A 16799-nucleotide genomic window follows, 5' to 3' on the forward strand; every position below is an offset into this window, starting at 1 on the left:
TACTGTACACCGCAGTACCGTACCCACCTTTGCAATCCATCCATCCATCCATCCCATTCCATACTACTGCCGCCTAACTGCGCTTCCGTTACGTCAACAACCTACCTATTTTAAGGCAGCTTTGGCAAGCTGTTCAACCTCTCTCGCTACGTCCATGTCCAAACAGCTGCCGTCTATTTTTCTGCATTCGGTTCCTCTATCAACAGCACATGCCAAGGACGAGGAGCTTCGGCGTGTGCCGCGTGCAGCATTGTCACATTCGATCCCTGCCCACCATACTTTTTCTCTGAGCCCGGCGACCCATTTAATCCCAGCTCCAGATCTGCACTATCGAAAGCTCTAGCACATCACTGCGACCCTTGCTTTTTTGGGTGTGGTTTTTTTTTTTTTTTTTTTTTTTTTTTTTTGTCTTGTTATCAAAGCCACCTTGGACCCCGAAAGACAGACATACATTCAAACAGACAGGGAGTCGTACATCACCGTCGCATGTTCCGCCTGTTTGTCCCTTTTCTACCAACTGCGTGTCCACTCAGCAAGCCTGCCCCCGCAGCACCCAGGCCAGGATTTTTTTTGAAAAAATAAAAAATAAAAATAAAAAAAAAAGGATACCGAATATTCCGAACAGGACTATTTTTTTTCCCCTTCTGGTTATACGACTTGTACAAGTCTTTTTGCGCAACACCCTCCAGAGTGCGACCCCACCGATAAATTGCCTGCCCGCCTTTGCCCAGCTTAGCAAGCAGACCGCATTCCTGTCCGGGTCAGGTGCCTGTGCCAGCCGAGGCTCCGCAGACCCGCACAGCGTCGTTTGTGTTCAAGCTGCTTGTGTGTCTCTAAGTCCCGCCCCGGGTCCGGAATCACTGCTTTCGCTTTTCGTCTCCACCCCTGTGCGAGCCGGTCACCGCTTCTTTTCTGCAGCGGCGGAGCACTCTTCTTCGTTCCTAGGCCGCACCCTGCGCTGCATCCTTCGTCCCGGCCGTCGGTCGGCTTTCTGCAACGCGTTGGAACAAGCCTCACCCCCGGAGTTCAAGTGAGAATAGACACCCCCACTCACACAGTGGGGCCATATCACCATGGCTGCCATCATCAAAGGCCTTTACGACTGGTTGCTCAGAACTTTCTGGTATGCCTGCCTCATCTTTCCTGGGTTCTCGCATGCTTTCGATGAGGTGGAACAGCAGCGGGCACAAATCTCGCATGCTTCAGTGCCGCATGATGTCGGTGAGATACTGATTATGCTTGCCGCCACAGGGCAACCGAGATGGACGTGACCATGATTGGACTACAAAATGCCGGCAAGACATCTTTGCTACGAGTTCTTTCGGTAAGTCTTTCTCAAATTTTTCCTTGGCAAAATAAAAAAAGGGGGGCGACAAGAAAAAATGAGGGATGAAGCAGGCAATGATACTGATAAACCTACATAATAGGGTGGCGAATTTACCATAGAGTAAGTGTTCTTCTGCTCATCGTGAACCTGTGCGGTCAGTCACTAACATTTGTTTAGCACGATCCCCACTGTTGGCTTCAACATGAAGAAGGTGCAAAGGGGTCATGTCACAATGAAATGCTGGGATATGGGGGGACAGGAACGGTTCCGCGGCATGTGGGAGAGGTATTGCCGTGGCGTGACAGCGATTCTATTCATCGTGGATGTGGCCGACTTTGACCAGATACCAACAGCCAAGCAACACCTGCACTCATTGATGGGATGCGAGTCTCTTGTGGGTATCCCGCTTCTGGTACTTGGTAACAAATCCGATCTACCGGACAAGTTATCGGTCGACGAGCTGATTGATGCCATGGACCTGAAAAGCATAAACACGCGTGAGGTGTCTTGCTATGGAATCAGCGCCAAAGAGGAAACGAACCTGGATGCGGTTATCCAATGGTTGATGAAGTACTCTAGCAAATGAAGTCCTCTCTTTTTTTTTGCCATATTTTCTTTGGGGTTTCTGGAGGGGTGTAAGTGTGCGATCCTCTTGTTCTTGTCGGGTTGATAACAGAACGACGATTGCAGCAGTGGAATACTTTGCTGTATTTTTCTTTTGGGCTTGCTTCATGGTTGGGCGTTTTCATATGGGAATGCGGGCATATTGTAAAGCCGGATATTGCGAATTTGATGTTTATTTTTGCTTTCCCCTGCTTAATCGGCTAGTAATGGCTCCAGTTGGTGACAGAGATAATGAGCGCTTTAAGAAGATAAAAAAAAAAAAAAAAAACAAAGAGCGTCCGATATATCGGCTGGTGGCCGCGGTCCTAGGATGTGTCAATTGTGACCTGAAGTACACACGTGTGTACTGCCCGGCTAGATTCGAGGTTGTTAATCCGTTGTTTGTCAAGGCTCGGATCGGATTTGGTATCCTTTTTTTTTTTTTTTTTTTTGCTCTACTCCATAGGTCATGATAAAAACGCCATTGAAATGCACAGGATTATGGTTTGCTGTTATAAAAGAATTCCTGGACAACCATTACCCCTACATATATATAGCATATCAAGTTGCCCAGCGTCATTTTGCCAACTCATCAGTGCATACTGGGATCCTCCCGTCCTGCAGCGAGCCCAGAGAAGCTCCGTGATTGGTGCCATGCGGAGGGGTACGGCAGCATCGCAAAGGCCAGCAAGTAGGTACCTACTTGTTTACCGTAGTACCTAAATTTGTCTCTCGGTAATCAGGCCTCCCTGCTCCTCCAATGGTTTGCAATCATTTCGCTCTAGAGTTGTTTGGTGCTGGCTGGCAGGGCAAGCAGTTAGTCGGCATGGGGGCCGGCTTGGACCCAGTCGAGCCCGATCCAAAGCAAAACTGGCAGACCCTGGCTTTGCCACGACCCTACGTGGTATGGTAGTATGGAGCGGAGTCGCAAGGGAGATCGCCGAAACTACCAGTAGTACAGGACTACAGGTACTCCGTTTTACTGGACGGGGGCAGTCAAGCGGAAGCCATGTGGCAGCGCATTTTTGACGCTGCGGTATTAACATGTAGGTACATGTAGGTAGGTTTGCCGTCAATTACGTGATAGTCACAGTAGGTTTGAATTAAGTCCCAGACTAAACCCCGTGGGGTTCAACCTGTGAGTTTCAATACACCACCAATCGCCCCTCAGACATCCAACAAGCTTTAGGAAACGTATACGCGCGTCGTGGTGGACGCGGAATGTGGGCTACAAAAGTCAAGAGCAGTCGATTCGATCAGCAAGACGGTGCTATCGTCAGTTGATTAAAAGGTGCATTTCGAATTCGAACATCGTACGAAGTCCGTACGGTAAAGTCGCGTGGCATGGGATGATGGGCAGATCGACCATGCAGGGATCATTCCAAATTTTGAGTGGAGCGGCCAACTCAAATGCCATTATGGCTGAGCCGAGCAAATGGCATCAAAAGATGCCTTTCCACAGCTTGGTCGCAACAGAAGCAAGGAAGGTTGGGGTGTCCGGTTCCCGGATGCCACCTATGCAGCCAAGTCAGCTCAATTCAATACCCTTGTTGCGAAGAAGAAAGTGAGCATGAAGAGAGATAACTTGCTTCTACCGAGACAAAATGTTGGGCAGCTGCGGAGTACGGAGTATATGAGGCTATGTACAGATATAGACATAGAGTCTATATATGTCTACGGTATAATGTACTGCACGGCGTGCCTACCAAGCTACGCATTTTTAGGTACAATATGAATGTTGCATGGACTGCATGTCATGGATGTGGCCTGTTTGCTTCTTTATATTTCATGCTGGACTTTCACTTCTCACCTCGCTCGGTCTACAAATTTGGCCTTCAAGGGACACACAATTGGAACCTACTACTGTACTTGTGTACTTGCTACTAAACCAAAGGCGAAAAAAATAGTAGCCTGACCTTGCAAGTACACAAACAACAAGAGCCGACATGGAACCCGATAGAAATGGCGACAACCAGGAAGGCTACCTCTAACTTGGTGGGTGGCGCAGTTAGAGCAAAAAGGCAAAAAAGGTACCGGTACTTCGTAATTCAAGGACAGTCATGTTTCTCCGCCTGATGATGCGCCAAGCCTGCATCTGACTGGCTCATTCCAAATAACTGAACATGACCAAGCGCCTTGGCAATCCACTGCTTGCGACGCTTCTCTAATAAACGCTTGCTGTGTCCCAGCTTTTTGAGTGTCACGTCCGCCCCGGCAACCCATCTTTTTTGTCGCTGAACCATTACGAAGGTCGCTGGCTTTTCTTTCTTTTTCGTTTGACCAGACCCAAGCCGCAAATCCATCCAACGATATACTTTTTCTTCTTTTTTTTTCTTCTCTTTTCTTCGTCAACTCTCACCGAATTACTGCCGACATAGGCTTCTTAGTACTAGGTACTTCTCTTGAAAGCAGGTACATCATTCTCGACCCGAAACGCCGAAAATAAAATCGGGATTTCCGCGATCCGCGTTTCGCATTTTCAACGACAAGCCATTACCAAGAGGACGACTCGGCTTTATCAAAACCATCGCGCTCATCCTAGAAGTGCTGCTGTTTTCTACTACACCAAGAACACTGCCTCGCTGAATTTATTAGCGAACGAACGAAGATTCTCTGGCATGTCGGTCATCACACAGGCAACGGCCATGTTGGCCAAGCGAGCTGATGGATGGTAAGCTATTCCTTGTCCTCTGCGGCAAACCATCCGCAGTGTTGACTGAAATGACCCTGCGCTAACCATCGCCATCTCTGGAAAATATAGTCCCGATGGATACTACCGCTCTGGAAACTACTGTTATCGTGGATCTGGATGGTACTGGTGGGGAAGGGTATGCTTTCCCCCCTCTTTTTTGCTCAATTGCCATTGACTTAATGCTAACATGGCTCTTTCTGTAGTGGGTGCTGACGGCCGTCGTCTTGATCGGAATCATCGTTATCATCATGCTCATCGCGCGTACGAGCGCCCGCCGAAGGAGGGCACGCGGCATGGCGCCAATCTACGGCACTGGATGGGTTGGCCCGAAGCCAGCGGCGTACCAGAACAACCAGAACAACCCGAACACCTACTACCCGCCGCCGCCTCAGTACAGTGCCAACCCCCAGCAGCCCCAGTACACGGGCACGGCTTTCAATCCCAACGACGGCTACTACGGCGGCCAACAGTCTGGCGTTCAGCCTCCAGCCAACACCTACGTTCCCCCGCAAAACAACGCTACACCTGCCGCTGGTGGCGACAACTACGCCCCTCCTCCTGGCCCTCCCCCGGGAAAGTAATCACATGAAAGGACGTTGAACACGAGAGGTTGATGATTTGCGATGATAAGATGGGGTTGCTGGTGCTGTCAAGGAGCTTCCTATACGATCACAGGTTGAAGGAAAGGCTAGACTGAATTTTTCATATGGTCTGATTTCTTTATTGATTCAGTCACAATGCTACTACGATAGTAATCACGCGAATTACCCACTTGACGACCGCTTGGTTTCATAAATAGATCGAATTTTGGTTTTCATGTCTGTGTGCTTTTAAGTTTGGTCGCCTAATCAGAAAGACCAAGACGGAGGGTCGCTGAACTTGAGACCGAATAGCCTACATAGGTGGGATTACTGAAATGAAACATGCAAAGTAACTCCTGCTCGGACTATCGACATCATCAATATGCTTCGCCTAGGAAATCCAAGATGTTTCCTCGAGTGCTTCAGAATAGCGACCCAAGTACCTAGGTAGTTGGTAGAGAGCCCCATGAACCAGGATGCATGCAGCTGTATACACCGACTGGATGGGACGGGGAAGTCGAGAGTTGGCTGGTGTACATTACGGTATAGTAATTCCTCAAGTGGAAGGTTTCAACATGGCTAGGTGGCTACCACCTAGGTGAGTTGGATCTTAGACATACAGTCGCAGTACCTTGCATAGATAGGTACCTTACAATGGTAGGTAAGTCTCCACTCTGCCCCCATATCAAGAGGATCACAAATGACGCAAAGTGTCGATGAATTTCGATGCCACGTTGCCCACTAAAACTACCTACCTATTTAGTATTCATGTAGTATGATCATCTTGTCATGTAACCACCTTACGTACTTCCCTGTAGGTAAGTAGGTACCTAGGTACCTAGGTGCGTATCAAGCTATCTACGGAGTAGCTACCTACAAGTAAGCAAGCTAAGTACCGGTATTTGTCTCACGTCCACCAGGTTGAATCTCGCACTTGTTTCTTAGCTCACTGCACTACTGTACAGTATATTTTCCAAGATACATCATTCTCTTATTTCCCTTTTCGGGCGCTTTAGGGCTTATCGCTTTCAGCTTTCTCCTCGCCGTTGGACCAGCACCGCACTACTGCACCCTCTAGTGCTGTTGATTTGCACCGACCCCTCTAAAAATACAAGCCCTGCTGTAGGGCAACAGACCAGGCGCAGGGTAGGCCAACATGCACTTCAGTCACCAGGGTTACCGCATTGTACACTCTGCCGTAGCCCAACCCGCGTCCTTATCCAACCAAACTTATGTACATATATCATGTTCATCCTTAGTTGAAACCGTGTGAAGATCAGGGGTGGGATATCCGGATAGCATCCGTAGGTATCATAAAATACTACAGGTAAGAAGGATATGGCAAGTATTACCATGCAATGCACGAAGTATAATAAATACCACTATCATATTACACAACAGTTCGTTCCAATAATTATTTCCATTACTCTAGGTACGTATGTGCAGTACAGCAGACTCGTAGACAACGTGCCTAGCCTGGCTTTCCTGGGTGATGACGCTGTACCCAAACCCACATAGAAAGCGGAGTTGTTCTTTTGAATTCAAGTTCATCTTTATTTCCCAGCCGTGGATCCAAATACGTGTACCAACCAACCTTTTGAGGACGGCAAGATAGCCCCCAACCTCCGAGCCTCCTGAATATCATATCCCAGCCGTTCCCTCTCGCTAGGATTGCTTACTACGGTACCAGAGCGCAAAGCACTTACGACGCAACAAGGCACCAAGACATTGCAAAAAGTGAACCAAGGTCAGGCTGGGCGGGCTGCTATTACCGAGCTCAGCCTTCGGGCATTGAACATTTGCTCGTCAACATTCATTTCAGCATCTCGGTTGTGACAGCCGAACCTATCCAAGATTCCAGGAAAAGCCTGCGAATCCTTGACGGGAACCACAGACATCACACTAGAAAGATGACATCCTTAGCTTTAGTGCTCGTTGATTGATCCTATTGTAACAGCACAGGTTTACGACCTTCGCACATGTGTGGTCAACGCTCAATGTTTTTCCATCTGCGACCGTTGCACAGCCTTCGAAGAGTTTCAGCAAGGGGATTTCTATTGGCGACCAAGGCGTCAAAGCTTTCCACTAACGGCGGACAACCCTGCCCTATGCCTTAGTGCCGTGGATCCACATCCCAGGATTAGAATGCTCCACTTTAGGGGACCGACTCATTAATCTCGCTGTGTCCCCCCAGCCTTCTAGTGGCGTACCTGCATTGTACCTGATCACTTTGCTACCTTAGTAATTATCGTATTCTCCAGTTCCTGGGGCGGCTGGTTCTTCTCTCACTCAGGCGCATCAATTCTTCTTCAACCTTTCTCTTTCGTGAAAGCGGCTGCCGACGGCAAGGTTTTTGTTGCTGTTGTTGCTCTTGTTGTTGTTGTTGTTTTACTTTTACTTTTTCTTTTTGCCTTGACAAAGCGTGTTTTACGCCTGCGACGATCTTTTACCTTGATTGCCCGTCGGTCGCAGCTTTCAATCCACTCCTTCTGCTCCGTCTCGTTTCTTTCATTACTCTCCTTTACTGCCAGTATTTTCCAGTTACCCTTATTAGCCCGCGACTCTTGCACAATCTCGACCCTGTTGCTCACGTCAACAACCGCTTCACCACGTTCGGATTAAATCAGACCATATCGGATGGGCAATATACAAAGAGAAAATCAGACAAGACAACACTGCAATATATTTTCGGCTGCCGGCGCGAATATTTTGGATAAAAGTGAATGAATTTATCAGCGATTATTACAACTCCCCTACACGCTCATTCTCGATATACAATGCTTGTTTTGTAGCAGCCATTCTCCGCGGTCGCTAAGAATTTGCATGCTCATTCGGCTCACGCCTTGCACGATTGTTTGCGCTCTTTACGAACCGGAAAACAACTGCGCATGAAACTGGTGCCATTCCTACTACCTACTGCACGCTTGTTGTCTGGGGCCGCATACCCGTGTGGCTGAACAGACGATCAAGACCTTAGTCTCTATCAGGGTCAGGGGAATTCTAGAAGTGTAACCTGGGACCCACAGGATAGGAACATGCCGTCAATCGACGTCGCCATGGCGAGGAGCCTGGGGGGACGGGCCATGGGTTTAGTAGCCGCTTCGCTGCGGCCGGTGCTGGATCGCAGAGGGATCACGGACTCGGCCAACGATATTAAAAACAGTTTCAGCAGCTGGGACAACTGTATGGCAGCCACATACTGCAAGTGAGTAATCACATTCTCAACCCGTGATGACTACCTAGGTCTAGGGGTTTGCTAACATTCCGAATTTCTTGTTCTCACCAGATGGCCAGTGATTGCCGTGATCGTTGTTGTCGGGTTGATCATATTCTCGGTCGTAATATGTCTGGTCCGTTGTCTGTGTCTGGCCAAGTCTTGCTGCTGCGCCTGTTTCTCGTGCCTCAAGTGCTGTGGAAATTGCTGTGGCTGCTGCGACCCGCCGAAAGGATCACCGCACAAGCACCTGGACGACCCCTACCACAGCGCGCCTCCTACGCAACCTTACCGCGCGCAGGCCCCCATGACAGCAGGACCGACTGTACCCACATCCACGACCACTGCCTTTGCCGCACATCAACCTACCAAGTACGCAGAGTTCGACGTCAGCAAGAAGAGCTCAGGAAACGATGATGCACTGCCAGCTATGCCGACCTGGGACGAATCTGCCACTACGAAGGTCATGGTGGAGGAAACTGTCGAGTTGAAAGAAATCAAGAAGCCTGCGGCCTCGACCACTAGCCTTCACCAACAAAGCGCCCCTTTGATGGGTGCTCCGACAGTTGGCCCCGCAAGTCCGAGTCCGATTTCTCCTACCTATCGCGGTAGCCCCTACGGCGGCTACGATGCCGGCGGCCGTGACCCGTACAACCGCAACGCCCCTGGCTATGGGCCATATGGTCAGGGATCGGCGCCGTCCCTCGACCAGGGATATGGAGCGGCTGGCGCGATGGCACAGGGCCAAGGCCGGAGAACCCCCGGCAGCATGAGCCGCGGACCCAGCCCGTATGGTGCCCGTACCGGCCCCGGCATGGGAGGTAATTACGACGGCTATAACGATGGTTACAACGACCAAGGATATGCCACGGGAAACCCTCAAAACTCGCCTTATGGCCGTGATTTAGCCAGGAGACCCTCCGGCCCAGGACAACAGGGGGGATATGGTTACGATGACATACCTGGGAGGACGCCTTCCGCCCCTCCCATGGCAAACTATGGCTACAACGATGGGCCTAGAAACTCTGCAGCACCCCAAGGAGGATATGGCTACAACGGTGGATCCAGGAGATCGCCGGCACCGGAAGGAGATTATGCCTACAACGATGGCTACGACAGCCGACCTTCACAGCGTGATCAGTATTCGCCCCTCGGCTCCCAAAATCCTCCTCCTCAGCGCTCTTACACGAGCCCTATGCCCACAGGCCCATCCGTGCCCCTCCAAAACAACAGCAGCTATGACTTGAACCCGACAAGCAACAGACCGCATCAGGATCAAGATTATGATAGTTACGGTCGCCCACAGCCGCCACCTCAACAGAACACGGGTGTTTACAGGGGGGATAACCGCTCACCTCAACCTCCAGTGCGATCAAACACGGGAGACGCTGCCTACCCAGGTTTCAAGGCTTATCAGCCTAACGCCCAGAATGATTACAGGTAGAACACCTTCGCAAGGTCAGCGGCCCATATGGCTCTGCCAACATAATGATCAAGTGTGATACCCCATAACTTGCTCCCTAATGAAACATCTGAGTATATTTCTTTGTAAATCTCCTACCTGTACGAGTCGCATTCTTCCGTCGGCATGACCGTTGGTACCTGCAGACGATTGCAACATCTTCAAAATGAAAAAAAAAAGACGGGGAAAAGACGGTCTTGTGCCTGTTGTATAAAAAACTATCTTGAAGAAGGCCGTATCTCGCCCGCCTCATTCGCTTTCTTTGTACATTGTGCTCCGACAGACTACAGACTTTTGTATGCCATGTACATCTTGGCTCCATTTCGCTATATATATCCAAATATAATGACTTCACTATGCAAAAAAACCCATTATACTTGGTTCTTACTTCTTCTTAACTCATATGCCTCGGGGCCCTTGCCGTATCATATATATCTCTCTTTTATGCCTGGCCAACTCCGATCAACAACCACTTGCCAGGCAATTGATTGAGTCCCGGTGCACAGGATATATCATAACAAGCTGCCAAATACACACGCCATCCTCAAGCCTCTCCAGCAGTCGAATATGGTGAGGATGCGACATGTAGGCCCTAAACATAAAGTTACATTGATTGCCAACTATTCACCCATCGGCTCAAAATGCTTACAACTGATGAGGAATCTGACAAAAAATACCTTACCAGTTACTCAACAGGAGAGTGTCCGATAGTAAGCAACTCGTCCTCCCCGACATCATTGCTTATCATACCTGTCGCGCAAGAAAAGGGCTGTTTAAAAGTGCAAGTGATTCAAGTGCCCTAGTGTTTGCCTGGTATGGTATAATCGACATGCCAGAATACTCTGTACCCTGTCCCGAAATCTAAACATAGAATCACCTAAGTTGCATAGTAAGTGATGTCGGCGGCGAGATGCAAAAGCGTTGGATATCAAATGGATATATAATGCGGATACAAGATGTCTAACATGCTTTCCTAACAGAACCGCCACAATAATGACAAACCACGCAAACTGACGATGACAATCGAGGAAGTCCAAACAGAAGGAATCGCAAGTACATGGTATGACTTGACAAATAAGGGTTGATCTAGCCATGTTGATGGGCCTGATCCGGCTGCTTTAGCTAAAACGGCGCGCTGTACTGAGCACTATGCTGTAATCAGGATTATGAATTCAAAGGTAAAACAGACGAGCCGAACGAAACCGTACCGTCGCCACTACTCGTGTGGCAAGAGGCCCTTTGACAACAGTGCCTGGCTCTGTTGGTTTCCGGATGTGCTGGCGGATCCTATTACGGTACGCTCATCGTCTCCGTCAATCTCAGGGTCGTATTCTCGATCGCGGGGGGGCGCCTTGATACCCCCCTTTGCGCGATTGCCTTCGCCGAGGCTGCTGCCTCTATCCGCAAGCTCTTCTTCGTGGTCATCGTCACCACTTTCGCTCAGGCGGTCGTATGAACTTTCTCGAGACCCAAGCCCAGGTCTCCTTGCGGCCGCGTCTCCGGCTTCATCTTGTGTGCGCTCTTTGATGAAACTGTCGATGATATAATATTGCATGGCGTTCATGATGAGTGGGAATAACATCATGACGAACACAATCTGCAGCTTCTCGTTGCCCTCAGTCCAGCCTAGTGCCCAGTCTCCGACGTGGCTGATCCAGGGGAACACTAGGAAGATTATGAGGACACATATCTTCATGCCAAACAGTCCGCAGAAGTATATTATGCTCTGCTTGAGCCACCATTGCCACTTGGGAGGATTGCCGTAGAAGCCCGACTGTATCGACTCGGATGGCTTGCCCAGCGGCGTACGGGAAACAAGAATAGTTGTAAGTCGCACGAGAAGGATCAGGATGGGTATTCCTATCGTCGTCTGGGATCCTCGGGATATCTCTAGTCAGCATATTTTGGACAACAGAAAAGAAAAGTAGTGAGAAATCAAATGAGCAAGTAAGAAGACTCACGTCGATGGCCAAGTTGAGCAGGTAAAATGAGCATGGATTTGGCACATATTTCTCTGCATCAGCACCATGGCCCCGAGGCATCAGCCATCTCCTAGCAGCCGCCGCCGCGGCAGGATCCACCTTGATGGAAAGACGACCAGACGTCAACATTGACATGAAGACGTTGGCGCCGTGCACCAAGACCGAGCCGAAGACCTGCTTCGACGCGTCAAAGAACCAGATCTTGACCGGTCTTTGCGGGCGCTCCCTCCACCTCTTGTAGACCAGCACGAGTAGGGCCAGGGCGCCGAGTGCCAGCTGCACCAAGACGGCAAAAGACCCCAATAGCCGGCATTCTCCCGAGCCCTCGGGCCCGTCGTGTGGGCTGCCCGTCGCCGTTGCAGTCACAGCGGTCATCGTCGGGGTCGGGGTCGTGGTCGCTATGAGACTGGCGGATAACGCTGTCGAGATGGCAGCTTTAGCAGTTGCTTGGACATCGGGAGGATACATGTCTTTGGCAGCCCTAGCGACCGCCGGTATTATGGCGCCCTGTAAATCCTGCATGACCTGTGGCGCGCTGGGTCCGAGCCTCACGGACGGGGGTGGGCTGCGGCGTTCGAAGAGGCGTGCTGACAAGGATTGGCAAGCAAAAGTCGTTTTATTGATTGTCGGCAAACGGGGTAACGAGAAGAAAAATGCGCACGGGGAGCGGTGGGAGTGTCTCGAGGGTTGCAAGACACCGGCTCGGGTTGAAAATAAACGCAGACTAGACCAGGTCGGTAGTATGACTATGGCGTGGTAAGTTGTCGGCCTAGTCTGGGTAGTGTATCGAATTTCTGATGGATGTAGCCAAGGACATAGGCAGGTAATCACGGCGAAGAGTGCTATGTCATGCAAAAAAGGGGGCGACAGTGAACTGTAACACAAATGAAAAGAAAGTCGCAGGAATAAACAGACAGCGCTACTTGAACGTCGAAGGGAAAAAAGAAAAAAAAAAAAAAAAAAAAACAGACTTGGAAGAGAAAATAACAAGAAAGTAAAAGGTAGGTAGCTAATTACCCGTATGCCGGTTGAAAAACGCCACAAGAGGTACGTACGGTAGAGGCGAAGGATGCTGGTGAACGTGAATGTGAGTGTGGGTGATCGGCACGGCGGCAAAGTATAGCGTGGGCGGAGTTGTCGATGGGCTGTGGACATTACCGCTAGCCTAGCCGAATTGCAACTGAATTCCAATTACCAAATTACCAAGGCATCAGATGCACGAGGCATTAGGTAAACTGCAGGCACCAGGCAGGCACCTGTGCCACTTGCGAATTCTAGTGGATGGGTGGGTCGTTGTTGCTTGCTATCGTGTTCGGGTGGCAGTGAACAACCACCACTGAAGCCACTAAAGCCACTGTAGCTGGCGGTTCGAGAAACCCCTGGATCTTACCAAGGTGGGGAAAATCTGGGCTACCATGGAGTTGATATTAGGGGCACATTGAATATTTCTCCGAGGACTGTACATATGCATGCAATATTAATTACTTATGAACCATCGACGTACTACGTAGGTGGTGCATGTGGTAGGCATTATAGTTGGAGATATTACTTGGATACTAGGTAGGCCATACGTTTAAACTCGTGTATGAGGGTCACAGTTTGGGCATAGTGACCGAGTTTTGATTGATTTAGCACCTGCTACAACAGCCAAAAAGCCAAAAGACTGAATCCTTATAGCTCTGACGTGCTGGGCTTTGGACGATTCGTCGCCTTTACGGTTGACGTGGACTTGAGCAGGAATTATCACCATTCATATACATGTACATCTCCATCACAACCTTCATTAGATCTCCAAAGTCCGATGGCAACCTGTTTGTATCTGCTTTTGGGAGGCCAAGTCGATTTTTTGTTTCAGAGGTTGGCAAACTTTGTTACACAGAAATACACCCACTGACAGCGCGATTTGACTGATTATTGAGACATTCCCTAGCCACCATCCCAAGTTCTTGGATTTTCATACTCTCCGTGTAAATGGACAAAACGCAACACTGTTTTAACGAATTGGGAAACTAATCAAGTCACATAGATGGTGACAATGTTTCTAAACCAGGATGCAGTGATGGATTTTATATTGCACACATGGACGTGTGAGAGGGAATGAACCGTGAAGAGTCAGAAAAGGACAATCAGTAAGTGAACCTATAAGTCTCAATATGAAATGAACGCGAAGCCCCGAAACGGTAGATAAGTACACACCCTGTAGCTACAGAGTCTAAGTAATGAGTTGTTTCCACGAGAGCCAGGCTTGGTGTGTATCCATTAGTCCCCAACAGTGAAGCTGAGGGCATGCCCATCGCAGTGATAGAAAATAAAATGACATCTCGCATTGCGATCGATCCTATTATCATCGAGAACCGCGCATAAAGATCAATGGTCATGTACGTAAGCCAGGTCGTTTGCAGGATTGAACTATGCGCATTCCTGTACAGTCGGAAGAAACTTCCGCGCAAAGTAGGACACTGGGCTTCGTGAGGTTCGCCCTGCGGCCATTGGAGGTCTGCCCTGTTTGGGCGACGCTGCTTTGCTGCCCGCAAGATCCTTGGTCACCAGCTCGAGAGACTTTAAAGATAATGACGGCGATCCGGCGGGCGATTTAGGTAGATGTGAAGACGGACCTGCAGACTGCCGAGTTGTCGAAGTCTGCGAGGCGCCAGCAGGCCCGTCGGATTGTCAATCGATGCCGTGCTGCTTCTTGAGCTGAGCTAAATTCTCCTTGCGGGCCTCGAGGTCCTCTTTTGACCTGGCCATCTTCTCGGGCTGGTGATATAGAACTGCAAATTGATGACGAAGTCAGTAGAGTGTTGACGGGCGTCGACGGCTCTGTCTCTATGCTAGGAAAGAATCGACTTACCAACTAGATAACGGTTCTGAAAGTTGAAACCGTTGAGCTTGTCGCAGGCTTGCTTGGCATCCATTACATCTTCATAGACAACAAAGGCGGTTCCCTTGGTGTTCGACGCAATGCCCTGTCGCACTTGGCTGCGAGATGATAGATATGATCCGTTAGGTTCCGCAATGCGAATTGACACGAAAGAAGGTAGTAAGAACAATTTCGACACCGGGGAGGCGCCTAATTGACAAAAACATATGGATTCGCGTACCGGATGGGTCCGAACTTTCCAAAGAGGTCGAAGAGCTCTTCAGGAGTTACGTTGTAGCTTAGATTCTTTACGAATAAAGCTCTGTAATAAAATAAAAGAGAACACAGATTCGGTCAGTAAAGCGTATGACGGCGGCGATTTGCGATGAGAAAGAGGCTTGGCGACGTGTCCGGTCAAGTGGGCTTCCGTCACGGTGGCCGGCTGGTTCTAGAGACGGAGGGAGGATCATCGACTTCTCGGCCTCGGGTGACGCGGATGATAAGGCATAACTGAAAGACGAATGGCGAATTGATTGAACGTACCGGTTGACCTCCGGGGCAAGCTTGCCGACTCGACTCATATCTTGGCGACGGGTTTGATGTATACACGTGCGCGGTCCAAAGAATGGCTGTAGGTAATCGCTGGGGCAGATGTGATGGGTTGCAAAAATGCAGGTGATGTAGTGAAGTGAAAGCGGCGAGGATGGGCCGGTAGGTTTGGGGATTTGGTCAGCCGCGAATTCCCCAGTCCTAGCGGTCGAGCCAAGCCGATAGGCTGGCGCCTCTTCAACGATCCGATCAGGTCACGTGAGCAGCCTGATCCAGCTGACTGACTGACACGAACACCCCATCTCGTGCCATGTGGTGCTACTTCCGATTGGGATGTGGGAAAGTGACGCGTAATTACTCGAAGGACTATCCTGGCTTCCCTGGCCAGTCACATTGACGATGAGACAATGCGAGAATGTATTTTTCATTGCCTGAAATCGCCCTGCATGTTCATTTTCTTGCGATAGACACTACTTCCTTGCCTACCTACAGCCTTGACTGAGAACGTCCCATCTTCAGCAGTTTACCGGTAGGTGCAGACTACGCTGGTTACCTCATGCGAGGGACCATCCTCTGAAAATAATGTTTACGTTTCGAGTCTCACTTTGTTTGATCCGACTGGATTAGGCTACTTCTATTACTACCTTAGTCTTGGTATTTCGTGAATCTACAGTACCTAAGTGATCAATTGAAACCGGACTGCTTGATCATTCAACTATGTGACGAAATCGGATAAACAAAGTCGAAGTGGGATTCAAACCCACGCACGAAATGGGTCAGTATACATTACCCGGTTCTACTTTGTACCTACTGTACTTGGTACAACAGGTACGACAGTCAAGGAAGGTAGGTCGCTTACCGGGATATCATGTCTCTGTCTGTCAGGAAGACAGAAGGGTCATAACTCGTCAAGTTTGAACTTCTTCAGAGCAAGATCCAACATTATGAGTCGGTCCATGCCAGCGAGTGACGGAAGTCGCGTGGAAAGTCTGTTGTTGTATGTTATCTGGATGGAGATCCGGCCTGGTTGTTTCCACTGAATCTTACTATGTAGTCGGGGCCGCGCCCCTCAATTAAATATCAGCTTGATGGATCCGACAACTTGGATTACCAACGCCCATTGGTTGGTGCCAAACTGGCCCCATTCTATTGGTTGCTAGCGCACATCCACCCCGGCCAGTGGAAGGAATTCACGATTCGCTACATGGAAGCTCGCCCCGCTGGTGGTTCCACGTTATAGCCAGTGCCAATCAGTATTCAGTGCATGCCAGTCTCGGCAGGCTTGCTACCATACCAGAAGCACAGGTAACAACGGCCGCTAGCAACGGCGCCCGGCCAAGTTCCTTCCGGCACCTACTACAATCAATGCATCAACAGAGCGCCTAACAGGGCTTCCTTACACCTCTTATCCTTTCGGAAGCTATTGTCTCCTTCACACTCGCTTCATTTTCGCCTCAGTCCGGACGATTGGACGGACAGGCTCTTGGTTTCTGGTCTTTTTCCGCTGCAAGCTATCAGACGAATTCATT

At 49.7% G+C, this 16799-nt stretch overlaps 6 protein-coding genes across 6 annotated transcripts; 4 read left to right on the forward strand and 2 right to left on the reverse strand.

Moving 5' to 3' along the window:
• The first annotated feature begins 367 nt into the window (after nucleotides 1-367).
• Nucleotides 368-2316, forward strand: MGG_01574 (ADP-ribosylation factor). The gene is made up of 4 exons (XM_003714504.1): nucleotides 368-1123; nucleotides 1252-1324; nucleotides 1428-1447; nucleotides 1505-2316. The coding sequence occupies exons 1-4, from the start codon at nucleotides 1074-1076 to the stop codon at nucleotides 1911-1913; spliced, it is 552 nt and encodes a 183-aa protein (XP_003714552.1). The 5' UTR covers nucleotides 368-1073; the 3' UTR covers nucleotides 1914-2316.
• Nucleotides 2317-4133: 1817 nt separating this feature from the next.
• MGG_01575 (uncharacterized protein) lies at nucleotides 4134-5464 on the forward strand. Its single transcript, XM_003714505.1, has 3 exons — nucleotides 4134-4601; nucleotides 4692-4758; nucleotides 4826-5464. The coding sequence occupies exons 1-3, from the start codon at nucleotides 4549-4551 to the stop codon at nucleotides 5201-5203; spliced, it is 498 nt and encodes a 165-aa protein (XP_003714553.1). The 5' UTR covers nucleotides 4134-4548; the 3' UTR covers nucleotides 5204-5464.
• Nucleotides 5465-5778: 314 nt separating this feature from the next.
• Nucleotides 5779-6841, forward strand: MGG_15735 (uncharacterized protein; the record flags this gene model as incomplete). The annotated part of the gene is made up of 6 exons (XM_003714506.1): nucleotides 5779-5801; nucleotides 5978-6021; nucleotides 6282-6349; nucleotides 6463-6507; nucleotides 6605-6635; nucleotides 6750-6841. The coding sequence occupies 6 exons, from the start codon at nucleotides 5779-5781 to the stop codon at nucleotides 6839-6841; spliced, it is 303 nt and encodes a 100-aa protein (XP_003714554.1).
• Nucleotides 6842-7425: 584 nt separating this feature from the next.
• Nucleotides 7426-10260, forward strand: MGG_01577 (uncharacterized protein). The gene is made up of 2 exons (XM_003714507.1): nucleotides 7426-8408; nucleotides 8490-10260. The coding sequence occupies exons 1-2, from the start codon at nucleotides 8239-8241 to the stop codon at nucleotides 9859-9861; spliced, it is 1542 nt and encodes a 513-aa protein (XP_003714555.1). The 5' UTR covers nucleotides 7426-8238; the 3' UTR covers nucleotides 9862-10260.
• A 516-nt stretch (nucleotides 10261-10776) lies between these two features.
• MGG_01578 (uncharacterized protein) lies at nucleotides 10777-13065 on the reverse strand. Its single transcript, XM_003714508.1, has 2 exons — nucleotides 11841-13065; nucleotides 10777-11749 (listed from the first exon to the last, which is right to left on the reverse strand). Exons 1-2 carry the CDS (start codon nucleotides 13014-13016, stop codon nucleotides 11096-11098), a joined length of 1830 nt encoding a protein of 609 aa, XP_003714556.1. The 5' UTR covers nucleotides 13017-13065; the 3' UTR covers nucleotides 10777-11095.
• A 484-nt stretch (nucleotides 13066-13549) lies between these two features.
• MGG_01579 (pre-mRNA branch site protein p14) lies at nucleotides 13550-15459 on the reverse strand. Its single transcript, XM_003714509.1, has 4 exons — nucleotides 15265-15459; nucleotides 14963-15043; nucleotides 14713-14840; nucleotides 13550-14632 (listed from the first exon to the last, which is right to left on the reverse strand). The coding sequence occupies exons 1-4, from the start codon at nucleotides 15300-15302 to the stop codon at nucleotides 14532-14534; spliced, it is 348 nt and encodes a 115-aa protein (XP_003714557.1). The 5' UTR covers nucleotides 15303-15459; the 3' UTR covers nucleotides 13550-14531.
• Nucleotides 15460-16799: the final 1340 nt, after the last annotated feature.

Source organism: Pyricularia oryzae, chromosome 2 (genome assembly GCF_000002495.2).
Source record: "Pyricularia oryzae 70-15 chromosome 2, whole genome shotgun sequence".
Taxonomy (NCBI): domain Eukaryota; kingdom Fungi; phylum Ascomycota; class Sordariomycetes; order Magnaporthales; family Pyriculariaceae; genus Pyricularia; species Pyricularia oryzae.